This window comes from Eumetopias jubatus, unplaced genomic scaffold (assembly GCF_037043125.1).
Source record: "Eumetopias jubatus isolate StellerSeaLion01/CBP00866 unplaced genomic scaffold, mEumJub1_p1.0 scaffold_16, whole genome shotgun sequence".
Lineage (NCBI taxonomy): Eukaryota > Metazoa > Chordata > Mammalia > Carnivora > Otariidae > Eumetopias > Eumetopias jubatus.
Window position 1 is genome coordinate 27,490,476 of NW_028274822.1, and position 18,241 is coordinate 27,508,716.

An 18,241-nucleotide genomic window follows, 5' to 3' on the forward strand; every position below is an offset into this window, starting at 1 on the left:
TTTTAATATTTTTTTATTATTGTGACTTAGAATATATATATATATATTTATATACATATGCAACAAATAAGTGTCACAAAAAATGTTTACCCTTACTATGGGTGATGTCCACAGAGATGATATTTTTTATTCAATTCTATTTAATTCCATATATTTTTTAAATCCTGGTGACTTAAAATTTATTTTAAGAATTTTACCCAAGAAATTTATTTTACAACCTGCTAATGGATCTCAATCTGTAATTAGCCGCACACTCTTAAACTGCTGGTCTCAAGCTCCAGTGTAAAGTCTGAGTTAAATATTTAGATCACTAGAACCCATCTCATAGAGAATCTGAAGAGAGGTTGGGAATCTGTATGTTTAATAAGCACCCAAAGAGTTTCTGAGGTGAAGGGTCCTTAGCACCCAGTGGGCAATGCTGGTCTCTACGCATGCTGACGGCCACCCAACTGGAAGCCGCTTACCGACGGTACTGATGAGTCAGCCTCCCTTTTAAGGAGTCCACAAGGTTACCCCCCACCCCAGTATCCAACCCAACAAGGGCCAGGTGAGTTATGGAGGGCTTGGGAGGGCAGGCTAGCGTGGAGCAAGTGAGGGCCAGAAGAGAAATATTTCTCACCCTGTAAACCGCTGATCCGATTGGTCCATTGCCCCCTGAGATATAACCCTCCTGTTTATATTCTCTACAGTGAAGGACCATGGTGAGGACACTTTACAGAAGAGGAAACTGAGGCTCCTAAGTGACTTGCCCAGGTCACACAGAAAGCCAGGGTAGAGCTTGTGCTTTCAGCCAAACTGCTGGACTAGCTCTGTGATGGGAGAGGCACAGAGACCCTGGTCTGAGGTGACAGGGGCTTACTGTGGGTACTAGCTGTGACAGGACACTGCCTCCCCTCTCCCCCTACACCTGCAGTTGCTAAGCAACCATGTGAAGAAGATCCAGGTCCCTGGGCAGCAGCTCCTGGTGACGGGGCCCCGGGGCGGTGGTGCCGGTGAAGAATTTGATCTGTTTCTGTTTTCTGTTCTCACCTCCCCTCTGACTTCACCCTCCATCCGCCCTCAGTTGTCCCTTATGAGATCACCCTGTACACCAGCGACGTCTTCGGCGCCGGGACGGATGCCAACATCTTCATCGTCATCTATGGCTGTGACGCAGTGTGCACCCAGCAGAAGTACCTGTGCACTAACAAGAGAGAGCAGAAGCTGTTCTTTGAGAGGAAGTCAGCCTCCCGCTTCATCATGGAGGTACGCGGGCTCCGCGGGCTGCCGGGGGAGCCAGCATTGGGAGGTGCGGGGGGCACCAGAAGATGGGAGGAAGAGCCGTGCGTCCAGAGGCACCCTAATGGGCTGCTGTTGGTAAGGAAGCCAGGTGGTTCATCCAGCCTCACTGGGCCTCACTCAGTACATCTGAGTCACCAGGAGGACTGGGCACCTCCCCTGCCCCAATGGGACTAGTATCAGGATCTAAGGTGCCAAGGAGTGGACAAGGCTTGGGGAAAATAGAGGCACAGTTCCGGTTCCACTGGGACCAACTCCAGTGCTAGCAACAACACACATGTATCCCTGGGGGAGAGCCAGGCTTCCAGACATCCCGTATGTGGCCCAGCTCCCCTTCTGGCCTGGGGGCTTGCTTGTTCCATGTTTACTATAGGTGTAGGTCACAGCACCTGGGCATCCTGTGCACTTCAGCTCAGTGTCTCCCCTGTGCACTCCACTGTGTGCTGGGTTAGGTGGGAGAGACGAGAGAAGGGGAGGACCCGGAGTCTGCCTGTAAGGGGCTTGCAGTCCAGCTGGAGAACCCCAAACCTCCGTATAAGGCTAATGAGAGAGTCCGGTCATCCTTAGAATAACTAATCCTTTGGGTAAGAAGGCACCGCCATAGGGCTTTATCCGTTAACTCACTTAACCACCACAGCACCTCTGTGCTGTAGTTATCCCTGCTCAAAGATGGGGAAACTGAGGACAGGGGGTGGAGAAGCTTGCAGAAATTCACACAGCTAGGGTGTAGTGGAAGCAGGATTCAGACGCAGGAGAACTGGCTCAGAATATGTGCTCTTAGCCCCTGGACACTAGCCCTTGGTGATGAGGGCAAGTAAGGGATTAATTGAGCATGGGATGGGTACTCGGAGAAAGAAGAAGGCTCCCCGGAGGGGGTGACTTTGAGCTGGACTGAATGCGACTATAAACAGGGACAAGAAGGGGAGGCATTCCTAGCAAGGGGAACATTGTGGCCAAGGGCCAGAGGTGGAAATAAACACAGCATGTGGTATGAGGTTTGATCAGATGGACAGCGGGAGAGTGACATGATGGCGTAGAGGACTGGCTGAAGCAAGACTTAGAGGGGACAGCTCTGAAGGAAAAGAGCTGGATGTCTCAGGAGCCTGGACTCTCCAGATAGTGGGGACCTTTGGAGAAACGCCCCTTATCTTCTGATGGGAAACAAAGTCCAGAACCCCTTCCTCCTTCCCCGGCCAGTGTCTGTGCTGGGGGATTCCCTGCTCCCTCCCCCACCTTCTCTGGGAGCAGTCAGCACTTGTGGGAAGGTCGCCACCTTGGTGGAGTCTTTCACAAGGAAAATTCAAGGGTGATTCATTCATCCACACACAGCAACAGCTCATCCGCCCAGGATGGCATGGTACGTCAGTGGGGGGCTGGGATTACACATCAGCATGACTTCCATGGAGATTTATCAATGAAATTCCTGCTAATCGGCAGCTATAATTTGACGGTAATTTGTTGCTTTTTCTTTTTCCTTTTCAAATCTCTCTGGCTGTTGGGGGAGCGTGAGAGTTTGGAAACAAATGAAAAAGCTTTATGTCCCTGTCTCTCCGTATCTCTTTTCTGACCAATCTTCAGGTGAGACATAGAGCACCAGATCACAGGCACATGACCCCACGTTCTGGTTCTGGTTCTGGTTCTGGCTCAGACGCAAACTCACGAGCAAGCCACTCCCTCTCTCTGTGGCTTTGTCCTAAAACACAGGGAATGGCTAGGAAAACAGCAATCATAACTCATATTTATTCTACACTTGCCTTGTGCCTGCCCTGTTCTGAGTGTGGCGTCTTTATCACCACCCCAGAGTTGGTGGTATGATTACCGCTTCTTCCAGCTGAACTGGCAGGGTTACAGACTTGCTCAGGACATCATAATTAACAAGGGCAGAGCCAAGATTTAGACTCAAGCAGTTCGATTCCAGGACCTTCTCTGCTTAGCTCTTCCACCTCTTGGGAGAATACTAGGGTTTCCTCTGATTCTGAGTCTCTCCCTGAGTCCCACCATCCGTGGCTAGCAGTCCCCTAGTGGCCTCCTTGCTCGTCGAGGGTCACTGCTGAGACAGCCACCTGACATGGCATGCCTGACCGAGTGGCTGGATGATTCGGGCTCCAGAAGTACCACTGAAGCCCAGGTCCACGCATCTCAAACCTCAGAGATGGGATGGCGAAGGAGGAGAAGAGGCCCCTGGGCAGAGGGAGACACAGGTGAATCTTTAGTCCTCGATGCAGCCAACAGCTCAGTGTCCACAGGTGGACATTCCGTGGGCAGACGGTTTCCTCCATAGCTTCTGTGCCTCTCCCACCATGAGGGAATGAGGCCTGATTAAAAATGTCCAGAGCATTAATGTCAACCTGAGGTCACCGATCTGTGTTTAGTGATCAGACTGCCCCTCGGGGGCTCACAGGGGACAGCACTTCTGTGGTGAAGCGAGGGTGAGCTGGCTGGTAGGGAGCGGGGAAGGGGCCAGTGCTGCAGTTTCCAGCAGTGTGGCACCATGCTGGTCACCTGGAAGGAGAGAATGGTTGACAGAAAGAACCATGGCTGAGATCTTAGACCTAGAAGTGACCTCAGGGGACTACCCTGCCCATGCCTCTGCCTTCCTTTGAGTAAGACATTGTTCTTCCCCATTTTATTGAGAAGAAAGTTGAAGCCTGGAAGGTCAAGTGCCTTGCCTCAGGTTATATGGGTCGCAGGTCCAATTGGGAAGGTTGAGGGTGGGGATGGGAGTGGGGGGACGTTCCTCAAGCAGTGCCGATGGGCCTGCCCTTGAAGCTGTTCTGTTTCATTCAGAGGTCACTTCTGTCTGTGGTTCCAGAGGCTTTGCATTTGATGAATGACTTCATCTATCATTCAGATGCCATTCACTCATCACAGGCCTCACCCACCCCGGAGCTGACTGCTGTCTCCTAGCACCAAGAATTTGCCCGTGCCAGCCAGGTGGCCCGTTCTGCAGAATTGCAGAACGTTCTGCAGGTTGCAGAAGTGCTGGGGCAGGGGCCAGGGGTGCCATGGGATGCTATAAGTGCCTGTCATAAAGAGATTTGACTTCTTTGAGGTGGTCAAGAAGGCTTCCCTGAGAGAGCGATCCTTGATCTGAGATCTGAATGGTGAGGTTGAGGTTTAGGTAAAGAAGAAGAAAGTGGAGGGGCAGGGGGAGCCTGTGCAAAGGCCCTGTGGCAAGAGAATGTCAAGTTTGAGGGACTGGAATTTGAGGGATATAGAAGAGGGGTGGTTGGAGACAGAGGGGCTCTTAGGGGCCAAGAAGAAGGCCAGGCTGGCAAGACAGGGCATGGGCGGAACCAGAACTCATCTTCTGATACCCAGGTTGGTTCTCAAGCTGGGAACGAGCTGCCACAATGGTAAGTAATGGAAGACGGAGAGGCAGGCTCCACCATGAAAGGGGGGACAGTGCCCCAGAGGTTGATTGAACTGAGTTCTGGAGTCTAGGCTGGTTTTAAGTGGGGAGAGAGGAAGGGAAGCCTGAGCATGGCATGCATAGAGGAGAGGAGGGGCTAGCTCAGCCAGACAGGGGGGACATGGTAGGAGAAAGTGGCCCCTGGACATTCAAAGGGACTCAAGAGCAGATGCCCTGGGGAGGCAGGATGTTTCCGAGGTTGTACTTTCCCGGACCTTTCAGCTCCCACCTGGTGCCTTTTCTCCTTTCCACAGTTAGAAGACGTGGGAGAAATCATTGAGAAAATTCGGATTGGCCATGACAATACGGGCGTAAATCCTGGGTGGCACTGCTCCCACGTGGACATCCGCAGGCTCCTCCCAGATAAAGATGTGAGTTCCTGACTCATCTGTCCTGCTATTTCTTTTGCCGCTTTCCAGAAGAGATTCAAGCCGAATTCCTGATAAGAAACTACAGCCTTATGGGTGCCTGGGTGGCTCAGTCAGCTAAGTGTTGGACTCCTGATTTCAGCTTAGGTCATGATCTCAGAGTTATGAGATCGAGCCCCTTGTCGGGCTCCACGCTCAGCAGGGAGTCTGCTCAGATTCTCTTTCTCCCTCTGCCCCTCCCCCTGCTCGCTCGTGCTCTCTCTCTCTCTCAAATAAATAAAAATAAATCTTTAAAAAACAAAAGAAAAAGAACCTGCAGCCTTATTAAGTTGAGGTAAAATCTGAGGACAGTTCACCCAGTTTACTCCAAGTGTAGGAACCAGCTCAGGTCCAAGGCGGAATCTTTTAGAACTTCACGTAGGGGGTCAAGGAGGAGCGTCTGGGCCACCCTATCTCTGCTCCCCACCCCCAGGACCACACTGCTAGTGAGTGACCAAGCATGCCCTTCCTGCTGCTCAAGGTCAATTCACAGAAAGAAATCCAGTGGAACAACTTGGCAAACATTCTGAAGCCACAGAATTCTAAACATGGAAGGCAGGTCTCAGGAGTGGCTGTGGTTGAGTGATTTGAGAGTAATTTTAAAATACTGAGCCCCTCCTCTTACCCATGGAATCTGAGTCTGTGGAATGGGGTTCCGATATCTATTTTTAAGTGACCCTGGGGACCCTGCCTTGAAGAGCCAACCCCTGATGCGGTTGTTGAAGTCTTTGAGTAAGAATGAATCTGCTGGAATTGGGGCAGAGCCTGGCCTCCGCTGCAACTTTTGCTTTGTCTGCGGGGCTCCATGACCCTTGTCCTTGGTCCCCATGAGTGTTGACGTGCTGATGAACCACTGAAGTCGGAAGGGTCCGCACAAAGGACTAATTTTCCTCTTGCCTCCTCACCCCAGGGCACAGAGACCTTGACTTTCCCTTGTGATCGATGGCTTGCCACATCGGAGGACGACAAGAAGACCATTCGGGAACTGGTCCCTTATGACATCTTCACTGAGAAATACATGAGAGATGGGTCCTTAAGACAAGTCTACAAGGAAGTAGAAGAACCTCTGGACAGTAAGTGTGGCACCCTCCTCGCAGTCAGCAGCAGCCTCCCCCCCTTGTCGGGTACCTGCCTCGTGCCAGGCCGAGCGTTTGCACCTAGGACGCAGGGTCTGTTGTTAACTCCAGTCAATAGCGGAGGCACCTGAGGCCCACAGAGGGGGTCTGACCTGCCCACGTTCACACAGCTGATAGCTGTCCTTCAGGGTCCTAGCTGTCCTTCCCTGGCCTGACAGCGGGACACACCGTACCCACGTGCATGTTCTCCCGTGCCTGGGTTCTCCTGGTCCTTGGGGGCCTCCCTCCTCTTCACTGACTCAGCTAGTCCTCTGCAGAGCTCAGCCCTCTCTGCTCCCACGGGATCCAACTGTCTCTACTACATTTGAACCAAGAAACATCCCAGACTTGTGTGTAGCTGGAGCTGTGCACAGGGCTTGGGTGCAGTCTCAGAAGATCCGGGGCCATGGCTTTCTTTTCTCTAAGTGCCCGTTCCTCACGCGGCGCTCTCTGCAGGATCTGCATCCGCCTGACCACGCCCTCCGTGTGCTTTTCCCTTTGCTTGGGGACCATTCTCTTCTCTTCTTACTTCTCTGCCTGGGCCGCTGAGTACTGTTCTCCTCTCTCACGCCAGGTGGTATTCCTCACACTCTGTCCTTAGCCTTCTCTTCTCCTTTCCTCTTACATTGCGTGTGTGCTTTCCTCCTGGACCACGGGGACAGTCACGCCTCTTTTTTGACCAGCAGGGCCATTGTCCCATCAATCCCCAGGCTATTCGGTCAGCCCTGAATGAGCTTTAGCTGCGCCAAAAATCAAATTCACTTGCAAAAAACAGGCTTTCCACCACTGGTGATACACGCAAGAATACCACAGGTCCCTCCACGAGGGGCAGTCTGCACAGATCAGAGATGCTCTGAGAGCTTGGAGATCCAGCTCCCATTTGTTGTGTTGCATCCCTTCTTGGAAAAAAAGGGAGTAAACTCCAAGATTCCAGGCCCCATATGGAACCAGGGGGGTGTAAACCAGCCATAGCTCTAACATTTCCCTTCATCTCAGTTGCCACTTGCTTAGAGATAAAAACAGGTGTCGCCTCCGTAATGTGCCTTCCCCTACCCAAATCCCTTTGCTATTAAGTCTTGGGGGGAAAATTCCCTTTTCTACTTGGATCCCAGAGGACACCCCGGAAAACTGTCCCAGCGGCCCACTTGGGCTGTTCTGTATTAATAACATGCCACAAACCCACTCCTGCCTGGCGATGTTTCTAGGGAAACATCTTTCCACTGAGAGCTGTGTGGCTTGGGTGGAACAGGGAGGGAGGAGGTCCCAGAAATAGCCGGATTTGTCTGCACCACTGCATTGCTCAGCACCCAGACGCTGAATCAGTTTTCCATTCCCCGAGGCCTGGAAAGAGCAGCGGAGGGTGGAGGAGGGGGAGAAGGAGGGCCATTCAGCCGCAGCCCCTGGTGACACAGCAGCACCCCACTCTGGGGCAAGGGCTCCTAGGAAAGGTCCTGTGTCAGTGTGGAAGCAGGGCCGAACATACAGCCAGGGAGTGACTAGGGAGAAAACGTGCAAGGGAGGACAGTCGGTTGTTGTGTCTAAACTGTGACAAGATTCCTAATGTCACCTCCTGTCAGTATGAGCCAGACAGACCTGGGTAATGTTGACTCTTAAACACCAGAGAGGAGATTTTAGTTATTAATGCAATGCATGAAATGCTGACAGATGTTGCACTGAGCTGAGCGAGGCAGGGGTGGAGGGCAGTATGGCGAGTCCCGGTTCCTGGCCTGGGTAGGGACAGGTCCCTGAGAGCAGCCTCACAGGGCACCGTGGAGTTCTGCAGAGCAGAGTGCTGGGCAGGGAGGGTGGGTAGGGAGAAGGTTTGGAAAGGGGCTGGCAGAGTTCAGGTTTGCAGGTGAGTTTGTGACATCTAGTCAAGGCGGACGTGTCCCCTAGGTGACAGGGTGGTGGATCCAGAGCACAGGAGGGAGCTGGGTTGGAGATACAGACTCGGGGAACTCACGGAAGTCAACGCCCAGGGTGTGCAGGAGGGGAACTGAGGAAAGCGGACAGCACCAGGCATCTGAGGGGCGGGGAAGAAGATTAGGAACCCGTAAAGCTGCTCCAGAAGGAGCGACCAGAGAGGCAGATGGAGAGCAGGAGAGAATAGCTCTGTGGAGTCCAAGGGAAAAAGAGGAAAATAATAGGAACGACGCGGTGGGCGTGAACACGTTCCATAACCATGGGTATGAGCAACTCACGTCACCTTCCTTTTCTCGATTTAATTAAATGTGGTCTGAGCCCACTTGCAAGGGTTGGGAAGAAAGTCCATCTCAGTCACGACGAGGAGGGAGAATCTCTCTTTTTGGGTTTCATGAGAATCCTGAGCCTCAGGAAGGGCCTGGCCCTTAGTCCAGGGCGGGTACCACGGACACCGGTGTCCTCCCGCCACGTGGTGACAGGGGCTGCTGGCTCTCCACAGACACACAGGCCTCATTTCTCTAGGTGGCCAGAAACATTTCAGCTTCCTCCTGAGACTCGCTCTTTGGCCATGAGGCCTCCTTGCTTCAAGTTCCCAGATAACCCTGCAGCCATCTCCCTGTAGGGACTCTGAGTACAGGTCCCTGCCAGCCCAGGGGACTCCCGAGCCCTCGCCCCCCTCGCAGGCTGGGGACATGAACCTTCCTCCCGGTCTGGCCACTCCCACCCTTCACCTCACAGCCACAATTTCCATCCTTCTTCTCGGGATCATCCAGCGAAGTCCCCTCTTCTTGGCCTGAAATGCCAAAGCTCTTGGGACAAAGGCATAGGGAGAGGAGACAAAGAATTCTTCGCCTTGTAAAAATGCACAGCTCGCCTTTCCCCCTGGGGTGGAGGTTGGAAAAGGAGATACCTTATTCTTCCTTGATGAGCCCACAGCAGCAAAACAAAGACAAGACCACGTTTGTTTTTATTTTCCTTAATAATTTTTAATAACTGTCACACCAGCATTCACAGAGCCCTTGCCACAGGCCACAGCGGGTGAAGGAGAGGGTGGTGGTCACCGGGGGGCAGGTGCCGCATGGCAGGGAGCTGAAGAATAAATAAAAATAAGGACATGGACACTATGGGGAGGCTATACTTTCAAAAGAATACTTGATTTTTTTCCAAAGACTGTTTAGAAGCAACTGGTGTGGGTCCTGGGAACCCCCAAATGGGAAGGCATATTATTGTCGCATGTCAGGGCAGGTAGATGTAGTGACCACAGCGCACATACATCTTGGGCCATCTCCTGCATCACCCCCCCCCGCCCCCAAAGCGCAGGCAGCTGATGGGTGGATGGTTCGAGAGCTGCTGGGAGAAGCCTCCATCCTCCGGGTCTTAGAGGACAGCCGTGTCCAGATCGGGTGGGCAGACGTTCCCTCCCCCGCCGCCCCCACCGGTGAATCCTTGCAGATTTGTAGCAGAATGTGCACAAGTGAACAAATGAAAGGCAGATGCTAACTCCTCCTTGGGGCCCCAAGGAGGGCTTAATACCTCCTACAAATCCAGTTCCCTCCATCCTAAAGCAATGCCATTCTTTTCTTCTCTTTGTCTGTCCATCTGTCGGTCCGTCGGTCTGACTACCCGCCCAGTTGTGCTGTACTCGGTGCAGATCTTCACAGGAAACGTTCCAGGGGCAGGGACGGACGCCAAGGTCTACATCACCATCTATGGAGATCTGGGGGACACCGGGGAGCGGTACCTTGGCAAGTCAGAGAACCGTACCAACAAGTTCGAGAAAGGAACAGTACGTAGGGCACACAGAGTTTACCCCTTCCCCTCCCCTCCTGGGTCCAGTGTCCTGGGGTCAGCTCCTCTTGGTGCCAGAGGCTGTCCCTGAACCTTGTGCAGGGTCGTGCTCCCTTGTGTGGGCATTTACCCTTGGCACTTCCTCCTGCAGAGTGGCTGGTCCTCTCTCTGAGCCTGTGCGTGGGCCCTGGGTCCTGATCTGGGGGGGGAGGTAGAGCAGAGAGTAGGGCTTGTCTGAGGACTGTTTGAGACCCAGGTTGCTGGCTGTCTGGGGGGTCAGGAGAAATCATCAGAAAAGTCAGCTCACTGTGGGCGGGTCACCAGAGTGGCGGGAACTGCCCCATCTCCGGGGCTGGAGGCCTGCTCCTACCAACAGCTCCTGATCTGGTTGACCCTCTCTGGATTTGGTTTCCTCGTCTACAAAATGAGGAGCCTGATGTGAATGGGCTAAGCTGTGCTGTGCAGAGCTCTGGGCAGCACCGAGGCCCATGGGAGCCACAGAGGGATCAGAGGAGCAGGCAAGTACCCCACTGCCCCAGTTGGAGTGCACCTGGACCTGGACTATCTATTGGGGTGCCAAGAAAAGCCTCTATTAGGCAAAGGGCTCTGACATACTGTGGTTTTAGGAAAAGGAAGGCATCTGTCCCGACTTCCTTCCCAGCAGCTCGGCTTCCCTCTCCCACTGTGGCTCAGCAGTCTCCGGCGCCCTTTCTGCCTCACCCCCTTCATTCAGCCTCAGCCTCTTTCCCTTCTCTCTGCTCGCCGAAATCTGCCAGAATTCCCCACAGGCCAGGCTGTAGCTTCAGGGTGATCAGAGCAAGGTAACCCGATCTGTGGTCTTGCCCATGGCCATGCACACGTGGGGGTTTCCTGCATTGACCAGTGGGTATTTAGCAGGGGTCTCCTTAAGCCCCACCCTCAGCTAGGCGTGATCCTTGGCACGGAAACATTTGCTACTTGTGAGAAGGAAATTTGCTCTGGGGCAAGGATAGCAGCGGCATCTAAGCAGGTCTGCAGCTGGCTGGTGCATGAGCCAGGCCATCTGGAAGGAGTCCCAGCCTGGCCTCAAGGCCCCGGGGGAGTCAGGCCCTGGGGCGCCCATTCATTTGTTCCATCATCCAGGTAGGAACTATTTACCTTTAGCCTTGGTTTACTGCTTCTGAAGTGGGAATAGCAGTGTGATGGCTACTGAGCCCCCTGGGCTGACAAACAGGACAAGAGATGGAAGAACACTTTGTATGGGGGGGGGGGGGGAGAAATAATTTCACACACACACACACACACACACACGTATGTGAGATGTTAATTGTTTGCTGCACTTGTAAGGTAGCTAATAGGAGGCCTAACTATTTTGGACAAAATGGAATGCTAAGAGGTCAAATGACTCATGTGGTGTCCCCGACGCTACACTGGGAACACGATTATCAAGCTCACTCACATATGCTGGGATGTGGCAGTGCCGTTCAGGGGTCAGACCTGTGGCCAGGGCCAGACCACCTGAATTCACATCCTGGCTCTGACACTGACTAGCTGTGTGGTCTTGGGCAAGTTACTTAACATCTCTGTGTCTCAGTTTCTTCCACCGTAAAAGAAGTTCACTGAATTAAAACATCTGAACTGCTTAGCTCTTCGTTAGTGCTGAGTGTTGTTGAGGATGGGGGAGCTCACCTTCCCCTGCCTTCAGTGGTGCCTGGGCGGACACGTGGAGAATGCACTGTAAGACAGCAGCGTGCAGCACACAGCTGACAGATCCCTGTTTCTTTGTGGCCAGATCCACGGAGCCAGGCTGTAGGCACAGCAAATATCTGTAGAGCACATTAGTGAATGAACTTATAAATGAAGGCCATGCAATCCATTCCCTTCTGGGCTCAGAGTCAGATTTTTTCTCTCTTAGCTATTGTTACATTGTAAGGAAAACCTTTGCCCTGTTCTATTACCCATCCCTTTCTCTTCCTTCCCTCCTCTCAAGGGAGCTAGAGCTACTTCTGGTTTACTCACGGACAGTTTATGTGACTTTAAGTTCACTGCTGAACATCTAGCAGCTTCCATTTCTCTGACCATTTCCTCCACAATACAGAAGTGCCCATTGCCACCCTCCCCCCATGAGCACCCACCCACCCACTTCCAGCCCAAAGCCAGGTCTTGGAGATTCTCCCTTCTACACGGCTCCTAGATCAGCCCTGTCAGCTCCTGAGCCCTTCCTTAGCTGACCTGGCTTATTGAACCACCTGGGCTCCCTGCTCTATCCCCCCTCCCCGCCCCTCGCTGGAGCCTCCTCATTTCACGAATCCAAAGCTGACAGTCATGCAGCCCGCCGGGGGCTCTCCATGATCCCAGATCTGGCCTGAGCCCTTTGCAGGATTCACGACCTTTTGTGGCCCACCCGGCCAATCTGTGTGAAGTGTCCACCACAGAATGCACAGGGGAGTACCTTGGAAATCTTTCTATGTCAGGATATTCAAGCATAGATGGAACTGGCTCGTCCTTCGTAACCACCACACACGTGACATTCTACACACAATATTGCCACGCTTACTTAGCCATTCTCCAAGCACTGGACGGCGGATGGCTCCTAGCGTTCCACTGTAAAAATTATCCTGCAGTGAAAATCCTTGTGCACATAAAAAGGCGTCCCCTCAGGACAAAAGCAAAGAAGTGGGATTGCTCGGTCATAGGCTGTGCCTGTTTCTGCCCTAGTGAACTTAGCCACTTGTCAGAGCACTGTGGCCTGCCGAGTCAGCTGTGCATGGCTCACCTGCAGTCTCCTCCACCCGCAGACTGACCTGCCCGGGGGGCCAAAAGGCCCAGCCACCCCATCCTTAGCTTCATGCCACTACCTGAAGAATCTTCCCAGCCCTGCCTCTAGTCCACGGACAGGCGGCTACTTCTGCACATGGACCGTAGTTACCCACCTCCTCCTCCCCCTGCCCTGGGCTGGGAGGTCCCCAGGAGGGGCAGAGGCTTCCTCATTGTATTTATGTCTGAGTTCCTAGCACTCTGTAGTGACTCAGCACATCTTCCATCATCTGGAAGAAAAGTGCTGTAACTCAGGACCACCAGCCTCTACTCTCCTGCCCTAGGCTCCTGCCGGCCACATTCAGCCCGTGTTTTAACCGCACCTCACCCAAGGCCTAGAACGCTACATCTCACTGAGCAATCCCAAAAGAATCCAAGCACCTGGGAGGGTCACAACCCTTTACTGAAGGGATAATCAGGGACCTAGAGGGCCTTACATCACACCCCACAGAAAACCTGCCTGCACCTGCATTCCAGATGGTGTCCCTGAGCTCTCCTCGGCTTGGCCTCCATCAGAGCCTCTCCCTGCTGTCTCCTCTCCCTGGCCTGGCCCAGTGGCTCCTCTGAAGGCCTCCCAGCCTCCCCCTGGGTGTTTCAAGCCCCCTCCCATTCCTCCCGCCAGCCTCCCACCTGAATTCATGCTGACACTCAACATAACCAAGGACATCCAGGTACCAGGACCAGGCTGAGCACCCTTGTCTGCCTCATACCCACTCACATTCCATCTTCCGGACATCCACAAGGTGTACCCCAGGAGGAACGGGCCTGCAAAATGGGGCCATTGTGAAAGGGAGGCCGCGGAATACCCAACACTTCGGGTTAGGGACTTGTGCCTGGAGGGCTCCCAGCTAGGAAAGTCTGTTCAGCCCAAAGGCTGAGTGGGGTAGAAGGTACTGGACAGTCAGGGCTGCCGTGGGTGGAGGTGGGGCGCACCCCACCCAGTCCCCAACATCTGGACTCCCCAGGCGGACACATTCATCATCGAGGCTGCTGACCTGGGTGTCATCTACAAGATCAAGCTCCGCCACGACAACACCAAGTGGTGTGCAGACTGGTATGTGGAAAAGGTGGAGATCTGGAATGACACCAACGAGGACGAGTTCCTGTTCCTGTGCGGGCGCTGGCTGTCCCTGAAGAAGGAAGACGGGCGGCTCGAGAGGCTCTTCTACGAGAAGGTGCAGGAAAGGCAGTGGCGGTGCGGGGTGGGGGGATTTGGCTCAGCCACGGCTCGCCCCCATCCTCGTGCCTCGTACTCTGGCAGAAGGTGCCAGAGCTGTAGTGGGCAGGGCTGGGCTCTTCTGGGCAGGAGTACACTGGGGACCGAAGCAGCAACTGCAGTAGCCCCGCTGACTTCTGGGAGATCGCCCTGAGCTCCAAGATGGCCGACGTGGACATCGCCACAGTGACGGGGCCCATGGTGGGCTACGTGCAGGAGGGCCCAGGTAAGCCAGGCAGGGAACTCAGAGAAAGAGGGGCAGGCGCCTGGACATGTGTTTAAGCGATTCTTGGACAGGCCGTGCGTTTGCCCCACCATCATCTGACTTCTACCTAATGCTTTATAATTCACTCAGACCGCCTGTTTCCATCCCCACAACAACCTGCAAGGGCAGCCGTCAGCCCTGTTGCAGAAGGGGGAACAAAGGCTAAGAGAAGTTAGGGGCATGATGCCCTTAATCCACTGACCCACCACCAGGAGGGCATCGTGGTATACTCTGCCCTCGCCCGGACTCGCAGGGTATAGGTTCAGCCCCGAGCGCCTGGGACAGTTCTCATCAGACAGAAATCAACAGCAACAGTGAGGACCCCCTTGCATGTCAGTAGAGCACCACATGGAAGACTTCAGCCATGCAGACCTGAGGCACAGTGTGATGTGGTGAGGAAGGGGAAAAAGTCCTAAGATGGCTTTATGGGATTTAAGGTCCATTTCTGCTTCTGACAAGAATATATGTAGCCTCAACAAGTCACTCTTTTGGCCTCAATTCTTCCCTCCTCCATAAAACGATATTGTAATGCCCTGACAAGCTCGTTTTTCCAACCAGATTTTTGAGATAAAGCAGTTCTGTGTTTGTTTATCTGACATTTAAGGTCACTGCCTATCTGTTCAGCTGTCTTAAGTATAGAGCGTGACAACCACTCTATTCCCCTCCAGGAGTCCACGTTGGCGGGGCGAGGGGGGGGGGTGTCCCTGGGGCTGGGCAGAGAGAGCCAATCATTTTATATTCTACCTTTTCACTCTGTGAATAAGTGACAGGACCCACAAGAAAGTGCTCCTCCTGAATTAAGCACTATGATCAACTGTGAAAGGCCAAGGAAGCTTCCTGTAAAGATGAAATAAGGCTGTGGGCAGGTGCAGAATTACAATGCTGGTAATTCCAGCCAGGAAGGGCTAGTTTGGAAACTTTCAAAGAGATACAAATTGTACAACCTATAACCATATTACCTATAGCCTATACCAGAACATTGTCTCCCAAGATATTGAGGAAGATGATCCCAGAAAAGGGTTTCCAACTTGTATCAGTAACTGTAAGTGACCGAGACAAGATGGTGGCTTAAACAAATGAGGATTTTTCTTTTCTCTCACATAAAAGTTCAAAGGTAGGCAACAGGGACTGATACAGCAGGTTCCAGTGAAGTCAGGGACTTCCATCCTAAAGGTTGTCCATGGTTCCTACATGACTGCTGGAGCTCCAGCCATTGCATCCACATTCCAAGCAGAACGAATGGAAGGGTAAGGGGCAAAAGGGTGCTCTTCCCAGATGAGTCAGAAATTTCCCCGGAAACCCACCCAACAATGTCTGCTTACATTTTATGAAGCACCCCTAGCTGCAAGAAGAATGGGCACTTGCTGGGCAACTAGAACTCTGCGCTGCACTACCCGAGCAAGGTTTTATACTGATTATTCTGGTCTGTTTTGGAAATGGATGCCTTCTAGAGCTTTCATTTACCATGTTATACATACAATACTATTCTATTTTTCTTCCCCAAATTCCTACTTTCCGTGAGACCTTGTTTTTTCCAACCTTATTTTTGCTGACTACAGAAAGGCTGTTGGTCTTGCTCTACTTCACATGGGAGTGCTAGGTACAACTGAGATCACTGGTCAGCAGGGCTTTTAGAAGTGGCAAGGATGCTCTTTTAGGATGATCTTCACTTGGGAGATAACAATCTCTCATTCCCTGGAGAGTAGATGCTCCCCATAGATCATTCACCGGTCTGGAAAGTTCTGTTTCACTTTGTCTCAGAGGCAGGGAGCCGAGATCTGTGCTCTCCAAAAGTCATTTCCAAGTCTGTGAGCCCACCCGTGTCCACCTGGCCCCATAATCTCTTGCAGTGATTCCCTACCATGTGTCGGTCACCACCGGAAAGCACAAGGATGCAGCCACCGACAGCCGGGCCTTCATCTTACTCATTGGGGAGGGTGACGAGCGCAGTAACCGCATCTGGCTGGACTTCCCCCGGGGGAAGAAGGGCTTCAGCTGTGGCTCCGTGGAGGAATTCTATGTTGCAGGCTTGGATGTGGGCATCATCAAGAAAATAGAGGTGCTGGTCCCCGGGTCCTGGGATGGCGCCCACCCCCAGGGAAGGAAGGAGCCAACCAGGACATAGTAGGTGGAGGTGTAGAGGGCAGGCAGAGTAACTGACCTGGAGCCCCACCTCAGACCAGGTCATGGGGGGAGGTGCCCTGGCCTCTGCCATCAACTAGGTGACCTTGAATGAGCCACTGCCCTGCCAGGTCTCAGTTTTCCACCCACCTAATGGGGATGCCTGGTGTGTTAGTTTTCTGTTGCTATGTAACAAATTACCACAAACTTAGCATAAGATCACATAGATATATTATTTCCCAGTTTCCCGGGTCAGGAGTCCAGATGTGAATTAGCTGGGTCCTCTTCCCAAGGTCTCACTGGGCTGAAATCAAGTAGCTGCTAGGGCTGTGGTCTCCTCTGAGGCTGGGGGTCCTCTTCCAAGTTCACGGGTCTCTGGCAGAATCCATTTCCTTGCAGTTGTAAGACTGAGGCCGCCAATTCCCAGAGGCTGCAGGCCTCCCCTGTCACATGACCTTCTCCAAAACATGGCAGTTTGTTTTGTCAAGGCCAATAAGACATGATCTCTTCTGCTTCAAATCTCTCTGACTTCTCCCATCTCTAACATCTGGACCCTCTCTTAAAGGGCTTGCCTGATTAGGTGAGGCCCACCCAGAATAATCTTTTGATTAACTCAAAATCATCTGATTAGAGACCTCTATTTCATCTGCAAAACCTCCTCACCTCCATGGGGGGGGCCTGGGTCGTGGTGCACAGAGCACATTAGGAGGAAGCACCGAGGAAGGAGGGTGCAGAACAGGGAAGGGGAGGCTGAGTGGCGAGGGCTTCTTTCCCAGTTTTACCCAGACCCTCACGGCCCTGGTGTGTCCCCTCCCAGCTGGGCCACGATGGGGCCTCCCCCGAGAGCTGCTGGCTGGTGGAGGAGCTGTGTCTGGCTGTGCCTACCCAGGGTACCAAGTACACGTTGCGCTGCAACTGCTGGCTTGCCAAGGACCGAGGCGACGGTGTCACCTCCCGCGTCTTCGACCTCCTGGACGCCATGGTGGTGAATATTGGGAAGAAGGTATAGAGAGGGGCCTGGGTGTGCATATGGCATGGCAAGGGCCATGCAGGGTGGGGTGGGAGAGCAGAAGGGGAGACAGAAGTGAGGGAAGCAGGCGACTCGTCGCTGGGCCACTGGCAGGGGCTGCAGCCTGGTATACCAGCCAGACACCCTTTGCTAAGAGCCAAGAGACTCAAGTCTCTTTGGGTCTGCTGCTGTGTGACCTTGGCCACATCGCCTCGGTCTTCTCATACAGTCCACGGAAGTAACGCTTTCCATCCTGTTCCAGGTAAGGTCTTGATGAGAACAAATGAAATCATGAACAGTCTGTGAAGCGTTTTGCAAGCTCTGCATAGATTGTTTTGTTTTTTCTCTAAAGGCTCCCTCAACACCCAAGGACAGTGGTGGGGAAAGATAGCATTTGGGCTACCATGTGCCTCAGGATCTTGCAGTACAGTGAGAGCTGCGTGCACGAGACCCTCTTTAAGGCAGGAGCTCTGAGCTCCTGTCCTGGCTCCATCTCTAACTGGTCAAATGACCAGGGGCAAAGTTGTGTGAACTCACAAGTCAGCACTGGGTGCCTGAGTGCTGGGCCCAAGGATACATGGCCAGTTGGTGGCTCAGATGGCCCTGGTTCATGCGACCCTACAGGCTTCTCTTTCCCTCCGAAAAACTGTGGAGTCAACAGGATGCTCCAGCCCTCATCTCTCTTCCTGAATCCAAACCAATGGGCTAGAGATTTAGGTCAGAAGGTGTCTCACAAAGATAAGAAGAAATCACCCTGGACCTGAGTGTGCCCTGCTTATATTGCATATGGAAACAGAAGGAAGGGCTGAGTTTGGGGCTCTGAGAACCTTGACAGGCAGGAGTGTGGATGCCTGCCCCTCCCCTGCTTGAGAGCCAGAAAGCAGAACTTTCTATAGCATAGATACACCCCC

The 18,241-nt window shown here is 53.0% G+C and overlaps 1 protein-coding gene across 3 annotated transcripts in view; it reads left to right on the forward strand.

The window, feature by feature from the left end:
* LOXHD1 (lipoxygenase homology PLAT domains 1) overlaps positions 1-18,241 on the forward strand; it is a 149,147-nt gene that overhangs the window by 101,189 nt on the left and 29,717 nt on the right. For 2 of the 3 annotated variants that reach the window (XM_088019417.1, XM_088019418.1), the window contains 8 exons: positions 1,064-1,245; positions 4,945-5,061; positions 6,008-6,170; positions 9,767-9,921; positions 13,685-13,894; positions 14,026-14,161; positions 16,051-16,259; positions 17,139-17,324. In XM_088019417.1, coding sequence (XP_087875543.1) covers positions 1,064-1,245; positions 4,945-5,061; positions 6,008-6,170; positions 9,767-9,921; positions 13,685-13,894; positions 14,026-14,161; positions 16,051-16,259; positions 17,139-17,324 — 1,358 coding nt within the window. The remainder of the gene's footprint in view (positions 1-1,063; positions 1,246-4,944; positions 5,062-6,007; positions 6,171-9,766; positions 9,922-13,684; positions 13,895-14,025; positions 14,162-16,050; positions 16,260-17,138; positions 17,325-18,241) is intronic. The other variant, XM_028098420.1, reaches the window with a different exon arrangement.